This window comes from Rhynchophorus ferrugineus, unplaced genomic scaffold (assembly GCF_030347505.1).
Source record: "Rhynchophorus ferrugineus isolate W39M unplaced genomic scaffold, kcgeb_rfMv2 rfM4, whole genome shotgun sequence".
Classification (NCBI taxonomy): domain Eukaryota; kingdom Metazoa; phylum Arthropoda; class Insecta; order Coleoptera; family Curculionidae; genus Rhynchophorus; species Rhynchophorus ferrugineus.
The window spans coordinates 18,593,559-18,613,745 of NW_027472583.1; the positions used below are offsets into that span (position 1 = coordinate 18,593,559).

A 20,187-nucleotide genomic window follows, 5' to 3' on the forward strand; every position below is an offset into this window, starting at 1 on the left:
AATTTTTTTTGGGACTTTTTAACGGTTTAGAGAGCTTTATTATAATGGGGCAATATAGTTATGTAATATGATACATACATGGGTGAAAATATAACAGTAAAATATTTATGTTTTAGAGGTAGAGTTGAGAAGACCTAGAATAAAAAACCTAGAAACTTACATCCAAGTCTAGCTCAAATCGTCAGCAATAAGCAACCAGGACGCAAAGTGAATCAGCAACAATAAACGTATAAAGAAATCTACAGGCAGTTTGCTACGAGGGCTATCGAGTAGTTCTCCAACGACGAAGATAGAACTAGTTTTTTTTTATTAACAACGTTGTCATGAAGACGTAGGATATGGTGGAAATATTTTGATTAATTTATATTGCGAATAAACTTCGAAAAAACAATTTTTAACAAACAAAGAGAAATAAAACAAATTTTCTGAAAAGTTTATAAAAATATTTATTTGCAAAACAATTCAACCTGCACAATAAAGTAATATGTGACATTAATATTACCATCCATCCTTATAAGATAATGGTAACAGGCCAATAGGAACTGAAATTATTTTTACTTTTGTACAATCTAAATCACTCTTTTGCTCTATTTGTACCCTAACATTCATCGTACCCACCGCATTTGACTGCGATATTTAGACAGACATGGTTTTCATTTGAATAGTTTATTGGTTTATTATGGTTATTGTACATTAGTGGATATTTACCCATATTTACTAATTATCATATGTTTTAAAACAAAAAAAAGGTTCATGGTGACCTAACAAATACATTGTTTTTTTTTAACACTATAATAATTTGAACTAAGGTTTAGTGGTAACTACCATCGGTTCTTTCTGCTCATTATCTTTGGAATCTTCTTGCTTTGGTTGATCCCATGGTTGGCGTTCTCCAGATGCAAACATCAAGTAAATCGTACAACAGAAGGCATAAACACCCGAAGCTGTGACGAAAACTATCCTCCATTTAGCTATACTTGGCTGAAAATAGACAGGTTACTATTCTGTCCCTTTGATTTATTAGGTGTTAAAACTTACAGTTCCTTTAATCATGAAACCAGCATAAATAGGCGCCAAGAGTCCGACTATGTTCGCCATACAGTTGGTGAATGACATGAGGATACCAGCAAATTGTGGTGATATATCTAGATGGTTTACTCTGAACCCTGAGTTGGTACCACCATTCAAACCCACTCCGATCGTGAGTAAAGCCACCGTCAGCCATTTATCGCATCCGGTGAATGCAGCTGCAAACAGACATACGGCTGGACCAAGCTGTCCGATTCCGTTGAGGAGTTTCCTGACTAGAGTGGTGGAGAAGTAGGATTTCGTCATCATCCAATCGGCTACTTGGCTCACTAGGATCGAGAATATCCACATGGCAAGGTAAGGAAGGGCGGATAAAAATCCATTCTATAACAAAAAACATAATGAAATATTTTTGAAATTAAATAAAGTTAGAAGTAAAGGTATTATAGGAAGTAAAATAATTATAATATCAGACCTATTGTTGATGTGTATTAAATCGCATGGGTTACATTTATAATCAACTCGTTGAATTCTCACTAACAGACTTAATTTTTCAGTATGCGTCCTTTTCAGTTTTCTTTTTTACTTAAGAAAAAGGTGACTGGAAGTCATCGAATGCTGTGTAATGCCTGTGGCAACCATTCTCCATTGTTTTCAATACATGAATATTGTTTTCGACGTTTTAAAAGTGGTGACATTGATACCGAAGACAAAGAGCGTCTTGTATAACCAAAAATTTACGGTATTATTCGATGAAACTAGCAACGGGGATTGCTATCGACTACAATTGATACGTTTGAGTGGAGCACTGCGCGAAAAGCGGCCGGAATACGAGCAAATATACAACAATGTTATTCTTCAGCATGACAACGCTCGACCACATGTTGCAAAACCGGCGAAAACATACTAGGAGACATTAAATTGGGAAGTGCTATCTCACCCGCCGTATTCTCCAGACCTTGCTCCTTGATATCAAAAAAATTGACCTATTCGTAGATAAAATCATAAAATACATCATTCTTTAAAGACGGAATCTGTAAATTGTTTAAACGATGGGAAAAATTAGCGGCTGTCACAATGAAGCCTTCAAAAAAAAAGCCTATAATACTAATTTATAGGCCTAATAATTTTACTCATAATCAATATTATTAATATATTTGCTCCAATCGTAATAAACTGTTTAAATCCACATGTTTTATATAAGTATTTCAATTATTTTATTTGTATCTTCAGGTTTTCAAAATTCACAATAACAAAACTAAAAAAAGTATTTTAAACATATCTCACATGCCAGTTTTATATATGTTTCTATAATATGTTCTATAATTAGGTTCATTTATTAATAAAACATCTATGTAATGTAAAACAGTCCTATTAGTTGCATTCAGATAACATTTCCAAACTACACATTTTACGAAACCTCTGACTCTGACAACGTCTCCATGAACAGAAGCCTATAACTTTGAAAATAATTGAAAAGAAATTGAGACATAATTTATTAAAATTCAGATATCAAAACTATTTCAAAGATTATTTAAAAAACAAATAATATAATAATGTTATAACATAATTTAATCATTGTCATGATTCATAAAATTATTTATTGAATATCTTCTAATAGAAGCTGTAACTTCTATTCATTATTAATATTCATATATAAACTGAGATATCAAGACAATATAAAAGATTATTTGAAAACCAAATGATATAATGTTATAAGAGAACTTAAATCATTCTCATGATTTATTTAATTATTCATTGAAGATCTTCTAATAGAAGCTCTAACTTTTATTCTTTATTAAAATTCAGATATTAAAACTATTTAAAAGATTATTTAAGAAACAAATAATATAATAATGTTATAAAATAATTTAAATCATTGTCATGATTCAAAAAATTATTTATTGAGTATCTTCTAATAGAAGCTGTAACTTCTATTCATTATTAAGATTCATATATAAACTCAGATATTAAGACAATATAAAAGATTATTTGAAAACCAAATGATATAATGTTATAAGAGAATTTAAATGATTCTCATGATTCATTCAATTATTCATTGAAGATCTACTAATAGAAGCTCTAACTTTTATTCTTTATTATAATTCTGATATTAAAACTATTTAAAAGATTATTTAAGAAACAAATAATATAATAGTTATAAAATAATTTAAGTCATTGTCATGATTCATAAAATTATTTATCTAATATCTTCTAATAGAAGCTGTAATTTTATTCGTCAGTAAAATCTATATTGCAACTCACATACCAAGACCATGTGAAATATTATTTAACAAACAAACTATGTAACAATATAATATGGGAAAAATGTTTTTGGTTAGTTGTAAATTGATGGAGACTACATTTCAATGTACTTATCTTGTAGGTTTAGTTTTCAAAGAAATATCGGGACGAAACAAGAGACAATTATTGTAAATCAATCCAATTTACGTGTTCTGTTCTATATTTATCTTCTTGTTCATATGTGTTCGTATAACTATTTAACTGATGACATTTTTTATCCATTCAATTTACGATAATTTAAACACTATGACGTTAATCAACTAACACAATATTACATTATCCACGCTCTATTAACTAAAAGTGTAAATTTGTTTTATTTCGTTAATATCTCGTTTTGCGCTCACGATTTGGATAATCTGTTTGGTGTTGTTTATCTACTTTTAGAGCGAATATGTTATTTTTGTATGAAAAATAACAATTTTATATTAGACTTGGTAATTGTCATACATAGATTGTTTTGCACTGTTGCCACTTTAATTTTGTATTATTCGTTAGGGTTTTAGTTAATCGAGGAAAATTTAATCAGCGACTTGTTTACAACAATTAACAGTTCAGTTTAACAAACAACACATTTTAATTTACTATTGCGGAATGTGTCTCTATTTTCAAAATAATTAAGTGAGAAAATAATATTATTAGCGATTGATAATTATATTTATCAATCAGAGATGGTGTAAAAATTTTAATATTTTATTTCTCCATTATGTTCAGTTAAAAATACACTTATACACCAAACTGGTTCGTGTGATTTGGTTCACTTCAGTCTTCTGATTTCCTGGGTGTTGTTCAGTAGCTGTATTGCTTCTACTTTGCTGGGATTTAGCAATCTTATATCATATTTTAAAGCGAAATCTTGGATCACATCATAAAACCATTTAATTTCGAGGTCATCGTTTAGCTCTGCGTTAGTTATATAATGCCTAAGCATTGGTTATTAATCGTAGAACTTTGTTTTGCCAGCGTTGGATTAGTAGTTGGCTCAATATTTTAGTGCGGCCCGCCCCATATTTACACCCCAAGGTGTACTGATTTTAAGTTAAGTTGAGAATATCTTCCCACTAACCAGTGCAGTCGCTTAATTTTGAATCTTATCTGCTCTGCTTTTCCATTAAAATGTCATTTCCAATTTGAGAAATCGGGCATACGCTAAGTGATATGATTATTAAGCTATATTTTCCAGTCCATTAACTTTCATTTGTAATTTTTCAAGTGTTGAGAACGACCTTCTATACGATTTTAAGCATGTTTAATATTGCAGTTCGCTCAAGAAGAAACATAAGTGGTATTCATTCTATATAAATATTAATAAAATAATACCAAAGAGGAGGAACAAATTCACATGAAGAGAGTTTGAATTAGAAGAAGTTCTTGCATGTTTTGATCATTTTTTTGCAGCGATCCATTTTATAAGTTCCTCAATATTTTGAAACCGTGTGCCAGACATGCTGCATCGATTTCAACAAGAAAATCGTTTTTCGTCTGTCACGCGCTATTGCTGGTCTTTTTGTAATAATAAGTCCTTTAATTTGTTTGGTTGGCTCCAGTTGATATGCGCAGTTACATTTTCATTCGGCTTTAGCAGCTTCTAATACACTACAATTGAGAGTAGCATCACCATAAGTTTTCAAAGGTAATGAATTTCTGAAGTTGGCTTCGACAGCTGATTTTTTTAGATCTAATAAAGTAGTCGTTATGAAGTTCTGTGATTAGCGTTTGTATATACCGAATAATTCAATAATAATAGATAACTGTCAAAACCATCGAATTTAACAGTTAGGTTAGGTTTATTAATAATTGCAAACATTAATACTTCTCATTTTTACTAATAGATTTTGCTGGTCAAGATACATGTAAGCACTTAATATATTGAAAGGGATAATATTAAAAATGTGTAAAATTAAAATAGTGGCCTGAATATATATTGGATAGTCATATACGAATTCTTGAATTTTTGTTCAAAAAGATGCTATTCGATACAACATAGGAAGATAAGCAAATGTTGACTACTTAAATATTTTACAAATATTTGGCGTTTGAAAGTTCTTTAGAAACCAAAGAAACAAAACAAAAGAACGTGTCACGATGATTGACCATGTTAAGAACTACTACTGAACTGTATGGAAAATACAGAATGGGAAGTTCAACCCATTCATCATATATGCCAAATCTAAACCTTTCCGAACACCACGTTTTTTCTTGTCATATGGACAAATTAGTTTTACGGTATTATTTACATAAATTTTATAAGGATAAGTGGTCATTTATATGACATCATTATAATCGTAACAATTACTGCCCATTGAGCAGATTATTGAACTAACTGTAACGGACGTAATCTGGCAAATTGAGTTAGGATGGGACTTAGTCACGATCTGGTCACTTAAATGAAATGGCAAATCGTTAGGGAATGTTTGAAACTTCTATTATTAACGGCAAAAACTCATCGAACGCTAAACTTTCAAAAAGTTTGTGAACTCATTGATTAATTTCTTTATTGTGCCATTTAGTTTTCTTACTATTGTGCGGCCAATAGTAAGAATTATGAGGATAGTTTAAGTGGACCGATATATAATTCACGTGGAATAGGCATGTTGAGCTTTGCGATTACCATTTTTATCATTACTTTTTATAAATATTAAAATTTTCTTTACAAAGACAAATTGCGATCTAGATAAAATGAAATTAATTATGTTGCGTCATAGGAATTGTAGACTATTTTATACGTTTATTTCATTTGAAAATCATTCACATGCATATAAATCAAATGTCGTAAAGCAATTTGCAAATTAAAAATCAATCAATAATGTATTTGCTGTAATTGGATACAGGACGTTGGATCATATAATGAAGCTTTATTAATTCTTCAAGATACAAACTTTACATTAATATCAAATATATGTTGAAGTACTGCATTAGCTATCAAAGACAGCTCAGCTCAGACTAGATTGGAGTTTTTGATACGAGTATACCTAATAAAACAGTCCTATTGAGAATATCGTCAAAAACAAATTGGTGGAAAGATGTACAGGCGATACAAATAATTTAACTAAAACAGCAATCTGCTTAGATATGCCGTTTTGAGGAAAAAAGTATCATATAGTTTTAAAAATTTCGTGAATAATCATGGTAAAAGTTACTAAATGTGATTTAGTAATATTTCTACAGTAAAAACTGTCTGATAAATGGAATGAGTCTAAACATACTAAAGTGAAGTAACATAATAATGAATAATATGCATATAGCTGCTTCAAAATTATTAATTAATTATATAAATATGTAGCATAGACCTACGATTAAATTTTAACATATTTTTTTAATTTAATTGTTTTATGAAGTTTAATATTGTCTAGTTAGTTCGGCGCCCACTTCATATATCAGATCACACTTTATTTTAGTGCAACTATAAGTTCGTAAGAATTTATTAATTAACACACGACCCTATGTTGACACTTGCAATAGGTATGTAGAACAAATTTTGATATTTTTTGATATCGATATTTTTGTGGTTTAAAAAAACTATTAATATTTGGATACGTAATAAATATTTTAAATATATACTATAAAATCAAGTCTCATAAAGTCTACTATTAAAACCAGACATAGAAAATATAAATTTAATTACAAAATAAAATGCTTTTTACGTATTTATCTTTGTTTAATGTTTAATTAGTGACAGTGACCCAGTGTGTACCATTCTGTTATCATGACTATTTATTACATTATCAGTACATGTCTGCAAATATTTTTTATTAACAAGAAAGAAATTTCAATGTATGTATATCATATTTAATATTACACGGATCGATGAATTTATAAAAAAAACAACAGATTAAAGCTGTACCGGACAAAATTTTGTTGCGTAAAGATATTACGTAAATTTCTGATGGTTAAAAAAGGAATTTACTTTTATTATGCTTTAGAGTCTCCTTTTTACCAACTACGGATTTTCTGGACTGGAACTAGTGCTTAACGTAGCTTCTGAACCACGGTCCTCGGCATTGAACTGACCGGCGAATGACCAATTTACCGGCGTGACTAAATTTATTTTGCATGTGCCTTATGGACAATTAGGAATATAAATTTACCATGCGGCATTAGGATACGAATCTGAGGCTATTGCAATAATAGGTCGACCGTCCTGTCGCCTTGACCACTGCGCCAACCAATCCGACTTATCAATGTCTTATTAATGTACATGAATTTTCTAATTACCGTACGAATTCGATGATTTCGATACTTTTTCATGGCAAATTTAACTCATCTCATTGCGCAGTGCTCTATAAGATTTATTTACCTCCAATAGACTTTTTTTAAACTCTTAACGAACGAGGAAATAAAGAATCAACATTAGGTTAGATGACTAATTTAGAAAAACTATTTGATAACAATTTTACGCATTTACTTTATCCGTAATAAAAATTATTTCCGCAAAATATCGATATAAAAGAAAAATTGACATTTGAAATAGTGACATTTTAAATGCGCGCAAAAAGGTTTCAAATCTACACGTGCGCAGTTATTTTGGTCACACTGGACGGTCTGTAAGGGTACGGTCTAATTTATACGCTATTTTAATACATTTGTGTTTAAATAAATAAATAATTAGACGTTCTATCGTATATCGATGGCGTCAAGGTTCCTAATGTAACTATAGATCATTAAAAACTTTAAACAAGTTGTATATTTTCGTTCCAAGCAGAAAAATTTGATTAAATCTTGAAATGCGGGAACCAACTAGTATAGTTTGAATAGAAGTTGTTTATTAACAGCAATAAGCTCATTACGATGCAAGTATTAACTATCTTAAGGGCCTTTAATTATATCTAAAATGTAATTAACGTAATAATGAGGTTAATAACACCGTTTATAACATTTGAGGTTAGGCCATTTTATTTATTGTGTATAATTATGAATTCCTAATCACTTCGTTTTTTTTTCAGTTACCAAATAATATTAATAACTAATTTCAATCAATATTAACTTAAAGCTTGATGCTTTTAACAAGTGTCAATCAAATCCCATCATGCTTAGATTGCGGAAGAACAATATCAAATATCTGCTTACTTGTACATTAAATAAGTAAGTAACGCATACCTTGTGATGTTATCAAGTTTTCACAGCCTCGTATGTATATTATGGCAAACATAAGTTTGAAATATTTCAAACAATGCTTACTTGCTGACAATGTATGTACCAAATGTTGTCATCAAAGTCAAGTAAAGTAAAAGAAACTGAGCAGAGATCTAGTTTAAAAATTCATATGAGAAACTAATATCCTAAAGCATGTTTAAACAAAGATTTTTGGTGAAGTATTGTAGTTTCACATGAATGTAATATTGTAAGGCTGTAATTAAAATGAACTTCAAAATTACAACTTGTGCATTTTATTTGCCCAAATATTACAAGGTAATTTGATATCGAGAAAATTAAACATCCATGATCAAATGTATATAACTTAAACTTTTGTGTGTTGTAGTTACTATCAACTATGTAAAATTAATATTTTGGTAGCATGTCAAATATATTTCCATCTGAATCTTCAAATTATCATTTTTTTTCATCATTATCACATTTTTTTCAGTAGGATGCTATCGATACAATTTTAGGGCACTTGATTTCAATAATACTATTGCTACAGTTCCCACAGTTGTTATTGGGTACTATTTAGAGTTAGCGCTCTAAAAAGTTTAAATGTTGGAATGCGGAAACGATGTTAGGAAAGGTTAAGTGACGTCAATGTTTCGTAGAACTTCGGATAGATATTTTAATTGACATGGCGAATTTTGAAATTTTGCGTTTTTATTTTTGATAAAATCTTAGTAATCCCACTTTTAATTTTAAAATACGTGTATTTGTAATAATATCTTCCGAGAAAACGTTGATATAAATAGACTACGAAGAAGAGGCAATTTGAGACCCAATAAAAAACCCTTTTTACTTTAAAAGCCTTACTATTTTTCGAACATACTAGTATTAATGATATAAGATTAGTTTTAAGAAAATTCTATATTGTAGTTATGTAATTTGTTAGTTGGAAAATTTTAAACTGCAACAAATCACTGAGATATATCAAATACATCTGCTTCATTTATCATAACTAATGCAATTTTATTAATAGAACATGAACTACATTTTAGAACAGCTCTAATCTGTTTTGTTTACAGAAAACGAACACTAAACGTATTTGAACAATTATTCAACATTATTATCAGACTGTTTTTATGCGAACAGATTTATACTGTTCCAAAAACTCGACGATTTGCTGTTAGTAATTAGAATTGTTTTTCATTTCTCTTGACAAAAAAAATTATCATCTTGTTATTTACCAGAAGGCTGTTCGAGGAAGATCAACAAAGTAATATGTGTGATATTATATTAAGATAGTAAAGTAAACATATACTTACGTCTTTAATGCTAAAGTGAAGCACTTGTTTCATGTAGGTAGGCAACTCGGTCATCAAGGTTTCATAACCGTAATTGTAACCCATATGAGCTAACAAGATAGCCCAGAAAGGACCCGATTTTATTATACTCATCCATGGCGTCGGTGGAATATCCTGAAAATGACACGATCAATTTAATAATGTAAATATTAGAGATAACAGGTCGATTGAAAAGTCCCCGAGCTGACAAATAGATGGAGCTACTAGCATTAAATCCATATGTTTTTTAGTTAGCCCTAACCTCAAAAGATGCGTTTATAAATTTGACAGCTGTCGGATCATTAGTTTGTGAATTATAGCATTTTGAGAGAAGCAACTGTTGTTATTATGAAAAAATGAATAAAAAGGAATTTCGCGTGTTGATAAAATTTTTTTTTAAACGAAAAAATACAGTTCAAGCAAAAACTTGGCTTGATGTTGAGTTTCCGGAGACTGCCCCAGGAAAATCAACCTTCAAGGATTGGTATGTGAAGTTTAGACGTGGTGAAATGTGCACTGAAGACGCTGAACGTAGTGGACTCCCAAAAGAAGTTATTACCGACGAAAACATTTAAAAAATCCACAAAATGATTTTGAATGAAAAACAAACAAATGAACCTGTACATCATATCATTCGCGAATATTTGGGTATGAGAAAGCTCCTTGCAAAGTGGGTGCCGTGCGATCTCACTTTTGACCAAAAACAACGACAGGTTGATGATTCGGAGCAGTGTTTGAAGATGATCGAGCGTAATAAACCCGTTTTTGCATCGATATGTGACAATGGATAAAACACGGCTCCATCATTTCACTCCGAAGTCCAATCGACAGACATCCGAGTGGACTGCATACGATAAACCCGCTCCAAAGCGTGGGAAAACGCAACAGTCGGCTGGCAAGGTTATGGGATGCGCATGGAATAATTTTCATTGACTACTTTGAAAAAGCAAGGACCATCAAGAGCGACTATTACATAGCGTTATTGGACAGCTTGAAGGACGAAATTGTTGAAAAGCGGCCACATTTGAAAAAAAAAAGAAAGTGCTGATTCACCAAGACAATGCACCGTGTCACAAGTCAGTAAAAACGATGGAAAAATCCATAAATTGGTCTTCGAATTGCTTCCTTATCCACCATATTTTTCAGATCTGGCCCAAAGCGACTATTTCCTGTTCTCAGATCTCAAAAGAATGCTCGCTGGGAAGAAATTTTCGTCGAATTAAGAGGTGATCGACGAAACTGAGGTCTATTTTGAAGCAAAGGACAATTCGTACTACAAAAATGGTATCGAAATGTTGTAGGGTCACTACAATCAGTGTATCACCCTTAAAGAGAATTATGTTGAATAAAAAAAAACTAATTTTGCCAAAAAAATGTGTTTTACTATGGTAGGCCGGGGAATTTTCAATTGATCTGTTAGTATGCGGTTTGTCAAAGTATGACGGTTGGTATTTATATTTTGAGTTTAATAATAAATAAAGTCAGATGGAGTTTAACAACACTTAGGACTGTTAAGGTTCAAAATATAAATATTAACTCTCGTATTTATATGTTATTTTAATCATATCGTTATTAAAGTACTTCCTATTTGAATAAGAAAAGGTAATTGTAATGATAATTTCATTTACTAGTTCTTAGAAAAATATTTTTCCATTTTAAGATTTTAATTTGCACCAAAAAACTTGTCGATATCATATGACGTCAGTACACAGTAAATAAACACCGAAGAAAAATAGAAAAAACTTCAAAATAATGTATTTTGAATATTAATAATAAATTATTAATAAATTCTAATAAGTATATCTAGTCTACAAGTGAATAAGTGGTATGTAGTTGTGTATAAATCAAAGAGATATTACTATATCTATAAAATCGATAAAATACATCTTTCGACATTTCGAAAATTCGACAACCTTACAGTGCCCGTCACTTAACACTGACGTAATGCGCTTTGATTGGTGCTCAACTATGTTATCATGGCCCGTTGCTGTGTTTTCTGTATATATTTTATTAAATAAATTACTAATCTCGACCTAAATACGAAAATAAATGCATTTTCATAAACCCATTAAATCGATTACATTAGATATATTAAATACAATATTTTTGTGATTGTAGAACATTGTCAACCCAATAGTGCGCAGATATAAGCTGGTAAAATATAACGTCAGTACATTTTGTTGTCAACTTTCATAAATGTTACGCAGATACCCTTAATGTATTCTATGCACACAATATCACAGCATAATATTTTTCACATCGCCATTATCATGAAAGTGGAATATCTGTTATTTGAAGTTTTTGTTCTGCATTTGGTGGGATTGTAGGGATTAAGTGTAGTATGTAATATGTTCTTGAAACAACGAAATCTTCCAAGAGAATTGATACCGATTGAATTCGGTGCAATTGTGCTTAGCTTTGAATGAATTATCATTTTAACAAGGGGTTGCAACATTCTGATGCATAAAAACGATTTTACCTTTTAACATTTACTTCTTGCAAAACTTCTGCAAATCTATTTGAACTTGAACATTTTTTAGATAAATCATCATTTTCGTTAAAATAAAGTAGAAGTGATTCAAGGTTATAACAGTTTTTTTCAGAAATTAAATTTTTTTTAAGAGTTAACAGATAAGAATTTCAGTTACAAATACAAATACTGAAATAAATTACATTTTTTCCAGAATTGTTTTCATTTTCAATTACAGATACGTGGGGATTAAATCTTTGAAACATATTTATTAATTTTTCCCCCTTGGCTTATTATACATTATTTTAAATCAATGACATCGCAAGTATTGGTATTATTTTAATATTTAAAGATCTTTCTTCTTAAAAACAACATTAAATATCAGAACTACCGAATTATTCTAAACTATGAGCATATATTACGCTAAATAAATGTGATAAACTAGTATTTTAAAAAGTTTGTATTATTTTTTTCTGCGAGATGAAAGTGCTGTAACATGTTGTCAACCAGTTTGTTTACAGTAGCTGCTGTTAACGTTATCAATATTAAAATAATAATTCAATTTTTTTATACATATCTGAGAAACTCTTTTTGATCAACTACGAGTGATCGACTGACGAGTAATCATCTTGGAGCTCATCCGAGAAGACATCTGGTCTTATCCAGTCTGATTACTGGCGTGACTATGCTTATTTCCCTTGTCGGATTTTGCCCTTTTAAAGAACAAGCATCTAAGAACAATCACAAATATAAATGTACGACCATGTCCCAGCAGTATTCGAACAGCAGGAGGACTATTCTGTAGCCTTTAGCACTGCACTAACCAAGCTTTACGTTTGGTCTTGTAAGGAAATTTCATATATACACTAGTTAAGTCAGTTCTATTAAAAATACTGGTGAAACTCAGCAATACGTGTCGAGAGATTTGATTCTTTAACCTTTCCTTGATTTGAACAAGTGACAGGACTGTTATTAACGCCTACTAAATGTTATGTGAGGGAGAAAAACCCTAAACTTATTAGTAACCTACACTGTTGCCTCCAACGGTTCCCAATGATTTTTGGATATATTCTCGTTCATCTCCGTTCATTTTCCTATTTGATTCTGGATCTTCCTTGATCCATATCAAGAAGGCGACACACCAAACTGTACCCACTGCTCCAAAAACGTAGAAAATTGAAGGCCAGCCCCATTCGGACACCGACAACAAACCGCTGAGCGGCAAGGAAATGACCGTACCAAATTGGGCACCTAACAAACAAATAAAACATATAATTATTTCAATCGCCATCACTCTTTCAACGATTTATTATATGTAATTAAATATAGTTAAACGTATAATGAATGGACATTCGCAAATTACCTTTAGACATGCAAAATATTTTAATTCGCATTCAAAGGATTAAAAATTTTACATATACTGTTTATTCCTTCAAAATAAATCCTCTTCAATTACATTTGTTTTTTTTTTTGATAATTGTATATTTTTATATGTAAAACGGATTGATTGTTATGATGTTCAACAGTCAAGGTCTGAACGTTATTCAGTAAATAAATTGAATGTTATTGTTCAATTTTAAATAACTGGTCATCATATTTGACTGATTTTTAAATTTAGTAATTATTTCGATGAATCTGAGTTTGTAGATTATAAAGATTTGAGTGATTTTAATAAATATTGTAAAATATATCTCTAAGGAAATAAAAAAGAAAACAACTAAACAGCGAATGTTTGCTTTTTGCACTGTGTTTATATTTGTTAAGTGTTTGGAAATACTACACGGTTTGTGTTGTTATAATATATGTTAGATAATACTAAATATTTCTCATCAGTATGTTTTACTCCCTTTACAGAATGCGAGAATGATTCATGTTTTGAAAACTTTAGTAGACATTTGACAACATGGCCCATCAGAACCAACCCTAGTCAAATAACATCCTAATTACGTTACATGCATCGGCGGGCGAGACAGCGTACTATCTCTGTTTAACTAGGATAAAAAGTTAAGAATTTTGTATTTTTGCAAACTGCAATTACCACTATATTCGACGTCAACTACGACGTACATTGTCTGTTTTATTAGGCAGACCATATGTTTCAAACACTAATAAATGATATATGTGCAATTTTGATCGACGGCCATGTGCCATTTTTTTGATAGAGCTATAATTCCGTTATTATAGAATAAACATCTTGGATGAAAACGGAATAAAGTGATTTTCAGAAGCCTCTTTTGAAGTCAGCATTACACCATTATCAGGTTTTTGCAAAATAGTATTTGACGGGGAAATATTCAGGTTATCATATGTAGATGTATATTTAACCTCCCATCTAATCTCTCTCATTTTGTAGAGAATAAGTAAAGAAGTGGGTGGTTTAGCGTTATCATGATGTAAAATAATGTTATACCAACGTTTCTAGACAGATTTCTTGTTATTGATAAGTCCTGGTATTTTTTGATGTGATAGTAAAGTAGTAGACTTGATATCTGACTAGTTTATGATGAAATATTCCTTTGCAAATCCATTAGACATTTATTATCATCTCCATTAGCATCATTGAGGATCTCATAAATGTTTGAGAACCAATGCTTTGTTCCGTTGATTTTCCTAAGAGCGAGGTTCATTTTTGACCATGATTTATCACTACAAACACCCGACTATTTTCGCTGCGTTGCCCTTTTCGAAAGTCATCATAATCATCATCATCATCAATCCACAGACAACGCTAGAGGAAAGTATCTATTTCTCGATTAATACGTTGCTATTGGTGACGAAGGATTTTTTGATGGTCCGCAGATTGTTTTCGATGATCTTGATCTATGTCTTTTTCGGAGCTGTTGTGTCTTGCACCGAAAAGGTCTATGAAGAATTTGTTCACCTTTCATTCTTCATAAACATTTTGAAATCATTACAATTTGCGTCTCCGATTTGTTTCTCAACTGTGGAAATACAGTCGGAAAGATTTCGGAATTAAAAAAGAAAAATGACGAAAATGGCATTTTAAAGTATTCATTTTTTAAAGTGTAATAATTTTTGACTGTATAAATGAATGACATTATTTATGTATAATATAAAAAATATTATAGTCATACTTAGTATTATCAGAGATAGGCCAATTAGAAAATTTTCGGCTATTAGGAAATATTGAAATACTATTTTCGCTACCTTATATTATAAGAAAATATTGGTCAAGCTGGTTGAGATATTCATTTTTCACACGTGACGCTTTGAAATTATTTGAATCAGAAATATGTCATCTATTTTCAGTACTAAAACCATCTGGAATCATTGCTATTAAATGCTACCGATGACTGTTGATGCATTAAATTCACAAGAAAAATTATACCTCATACATTAACACATATTTAAATATGAGAAATGAAGATTAGTATAGCTCGATAGCTTATTGAAAATACTTGGACTACTTGGATGAGCAAGAGTGAGAAATGACACCTCCGACACCATATTTACCAGACTGTAAACAGAACTATCAGCATACAAACCAAAATCAAAATCGTCATATTTGTACATATACAATTTCAACTAGCTTTTAGCGCGTTTGTATTTATTAATATGAAGCTCAAACAATACCCAGCTTAATCTAGCTTTTTCACCAAAAAAAGTTGTTTATATTACCAATCGGAATAGGAACCAAATATTTTAGAAATCATTCTACGCAAATTAGCACTCGTTATTCTTGACCTCGTGACCTTAACGATAACAAGTATTACGAAAATGATTTTTAGTCTATTCATATGCATGATCTTGATTTTTTTAATGTAAACTAGGAAGAGGATCACGACTTTGTGGGTTCATTAAAAGTGGCCCAACCTTAAGACAATTTCCAAAAACATTTCAGAAAAGAAATTAATGAAATTTTATTATATCCAGTATGATTAATAGCCTGACTAGGATGGTCATTCCATGTAGAGTTTTATATTTCTGCATAGATACATTTATAGTCACAATCAAAACATACATTATATCAATGTCCTGGTGGAATTCGAATGCGGTCGCGTCTGTCGCAACAGTAGGAGTCGGCAATGACAATTATTTGACCAGTTGTTGATCAGTTGTTTACTAGAGTGTTCAATATTTAATATATAAAACGAAAATTACCGGAAGGAGTATTACAATTGTAAAAATCGCTATATATGGAATAACCTCAATATATTTATTTGACCTGTACTCCGTCATGTCTTATCTTCTTTATTTAATAAAAACAGAAAAAGCTAAATTTGGCTAATAATAGTTTTTTAATATAACTATGGATTTCTTGATATCCATGAGCTTGTGTGCTTCCTTTTTTTTTCACGGAATATTGCATTCAATTACAATCGTTCAACGGCCTCAACAAACAACGATCTTTTATATCATAACGAGTTTATTGTTTAATCGATTTGGAGATAAATTACCAACTGCATTCTTTTTATACATAAAAGACTGATACTGATACTTTTTCCAAAATTCTGAACACAAATTCCCGAATTGAAGCCGAAGGTTCACTCTACTTCTTAACATGTTGTCTTGTTTTATAATCACGGTGGTAGATCCAAGTAGATCAAATGCACATCTCTATTTTCCTTTGTTTTACTTTCACAGTACATAAGTACATATAATTTAATATATTCTTATGATAGAAGAAAATTGAAATGACGTCAAATATTTAGATCTACCGTCTATCCATGAATTTACCGAATCACCTAGTATTATCAGTACTAGGAAAATGGACCAATATTAATTTCGTCATTAGACGAGTATAAAGTGACAACATTAATTCAACTTTTTTATACCACAATAAAATTTATCTTTGATGCATTGCCAGTAAAAACATAATCCAGACAATAAACTAAACTAACGTAAAGTAACGTAAGTAGTTAATTTCTAGAAATTCTTTATAAATTACAATATCCGTAATACAATATCTGTAAAAAAGCGAATGTCCATATCATTATATATTATTTATATAAATGTTTATGTAGTTTTTCTTGCACTAACAGTATTTATATCATCTTCCATAGCAAAATTATTTAATAAAACACGTGTTAGTTAAGAAAGTGTTTCCTGTCTCACATGGTTTAGGTCGTTCTGGTTCATATAAATACCTAGTTGTGTTTGTTGTGTGATTATATTAGATTTACATGAAAGCCTGAACTATTTTTCTTTAAATTGCTAATTTTATACTTTAATCTTGAAAATAATTTTCAGTAAATATAGATAGTAATTGTATGAGTTATATAGGTTCGGCCTAATCTGTACACTTTAAATCATTGTCTAATAAGTAAATTTTACGTCTAAATATTAAACATTAAATAAAAACATTTATGTAAATATTTGCAAGTAAAAGTTTCTATATAGATAATTAAAACCTAAGTACATAATGTGCCATAAAAGTAGTGTATTATTGTACTAAAAAGTTTCCGATCGGTCATTGATGATGTAAAACTAAATTTAAGTACAATAAAAAAGAGTTTATGTTTAATTTTTGGTAGAAGGAATAAATTGCAATTTTACTACTACACACCAGAATCCAAAATAGCGAATCTAGGCATTTGAAATATCATTTCTTAAGTCCTTTAACGGTATGCACTTAAGAGGATTTTTCAAAATATAAATTATTTTCGCTGATATAACAGGTCATTTGAAAAGTCCCTGGCCTGACGTATATTTTTAGTTAGCCCTACCCTCAAAAGATGCGTGTATAAATTTGACAGCTGTCGGTCTTTAGTTTATGAATTATAGATTTTGAGTGAAGCAACTTTTGTTATTGTTTAAAAAAAAAGGACAAAAAGGAATTTCGCGTGTTGTTAAAATATTGCTTTTTGAAGGGAAAAAATACAGCAATGAAGCAAAAACTTTGCTTGATGCCGAGTTTCCGGACACTGTCCCAGGAAAATGAAGCACCATCAAGGATTGGTATACTAAGTTTAGACGGTGTAATGAGCACCGAAGACAGTGAACGCAGTGGAGGCCCAAAAGAGGTTGTTATCGTCGAAAACATTTAAAAAATGCAAAAAATGATTTTGAATGACCGTAAATTGAAATTGAATGAAATAGTAGACAATATAAAGATATTAACTGAACGTGTACATCATATCATTCACGAATATTTGGGTATGAGAAAGCTCTGTACAAAGTGGGTGCCGCGTGAGCTCACTTTTGACCAAAAACAACGCTGAGTTAATGATTCGGAGCAGTGTTTGAAGATGATCAAGAGCAATAAACCCGAGTTTTTGCGTCGATATGTGGCAATAGATGAAACATAGCTCCATCATTTCACTTCGAGTGGACTGTATACGATGAACCCGCTCCAAAGCGTGGGAAAACGCAACAGTCGGCTGGCAAGGTTATGGCGTCTGTATATTGGGATACGCACGGAATAATTCTCATTGACTACCTCCTTGAAATAGAAAGGACCATCAACAGCGACTATAACATAGATATTATTAGACTGTTTGAAGGACGAAATGGCCGAAAAACGGCTGCATTTGAAGGAAAAGAAAGTGCTGCTTCACCAAGACAATGCACCGTGTCACAAGTCAGTGAAAACGATGGCAAAAATGCATGAATTGAGGTTCGAATTGCTTCCTCATCCACTGTATTCTCCAGAAACTATTTTTTTTTATACGGTTCATATGATATCTCAAGTTTTAATGAACCGATATACTTTAAAATTGGCGTGAACCTTCTCCAATATATTCATTCCAAAAATATAAATCTAGAGAAAAGTAGTTTCGAGAAAAACGCGTTTAAGTTGTGTTTTTCGATACTACGTCACTAAAACTGCTTTATCTCTGAATGTAATTGAAATTTTTAAAAATCTTAAGGGCATATTCTTCAAGGGTTCAGTTTTGAAAATTTCATGAAGTAATTATTGATTCTTTGACGAACGCCTGCCTGGTTTGAATCAGTTATTCAGGTGGATCTGATCAAATAAGATTGTTTTTCAGATTTTTCGGAGACAAATATTTGACTTAGTTTAATCAGATAAAATAAGCAAATATTTATTTATTATATACAACATATATCATTCTTTAAACAAATTGTTGTATTGATTCGAATTAGCTAGACAAATAATTAATTGACATAGAAATAGAATATATAGTTATTTTTAGAAAAACCCATAAATATATATGTATGGTTTAAAATATAATATAATTTCTATTGCTGAGTATAATTTCCATTAATTCTACTTTTTTGACCATTTTATTTATTTATTTTCAGAGTAGCTGACTGTATTGGTTACTAATTGCTGGTATTGATAACTACTTACTTGATATCTTTTTTAATATATGCATGAATATTAGTTAAAATATACTTAGAACCAAATATGGACCATATGGACAGTGAAACACATCTCCTACGCAAAATGCCATACGTAATTTAGTACCTGCGTATACGAATGAACCCATTCGACTTCTCTCGTTAGGCGGTATCCACTTTGCTAGCAACGCATGACTGCATGGCACTATGGGGCCCTGCCCGACAACAGGAACACGTCAAATAACGGTGAGGGGCAGAAGCTATGTCATATGTAGTCCGGAGGCATTATCGTCGAAATATATTAAGTCAAATCATTTCGAAACCACCATATGTTAGATTAGGTTTTTAATACAGACAGCAGTCGTTACTTATTCCGAATTTATTACCAAATATTTAAAATAGCTCTGCTTATTTATTAGAAAAATGCGTTACTTGTTTGAAATTGTCTTATTGATATATTAAATATTAGGAAGAAAGTCATTAGAAACATATTAATATATCGAGTTAGGTGTATGATTTAAGTTGTTCAGATTTTTCTGCAAATACCTTCCATGAAACTAAGCCTGGCGAATGATTCTGGCGATTCTGAATCATAGTCTAACCACTTTCCGAGAGTTTGTACTAAAGTATTTCTTTCATGTTTATACACAGGAAAAATGTCTTTTTTCATATTTCTCATCTTTTGGTGGTAATATG

At 30.8% G+C, this 20,187-nt stretch overlaps 1 protein-coding gene across 1 annotated transcript in view; it reads right to left on the minus strand.

The window, feature by feature from the left end:
- Positions 1–421: 421 nt before the first annotated feature.
- The window catches only part of LOC143195869 (putative inorganic phosphate cotransporter), a 34,389-nt gene continuing 14,623 nt past the window's right edge, over positions 422–20,187 (minus strand). Inside the window, exons 4-8 of the mRNA XM_076403367.1 lie at positions 19,619–19,706; positions 13,256–13,476; positions 9,738–9,890; positions 1,039–1,413; positions 422–981 (exon numbers count right to left, since the gene is read on the minus strand). Of these exons, the coding sequence (XP_076259482.1) occupies positions 805–981; positions 1,039–1,413; positions 9,738–9,890; positions 13,256–13,476; positions 19,619–19,706 (1,014 nt within the window). The 3' untranslated portion in view covers positions 422–804. The remainder of the gene's footprint in view (positions 982–1,038; positions 1,414–9,737; positions 9,891–13,255; positions 13,477–19,618; positions 19,707–20,187) is intronic.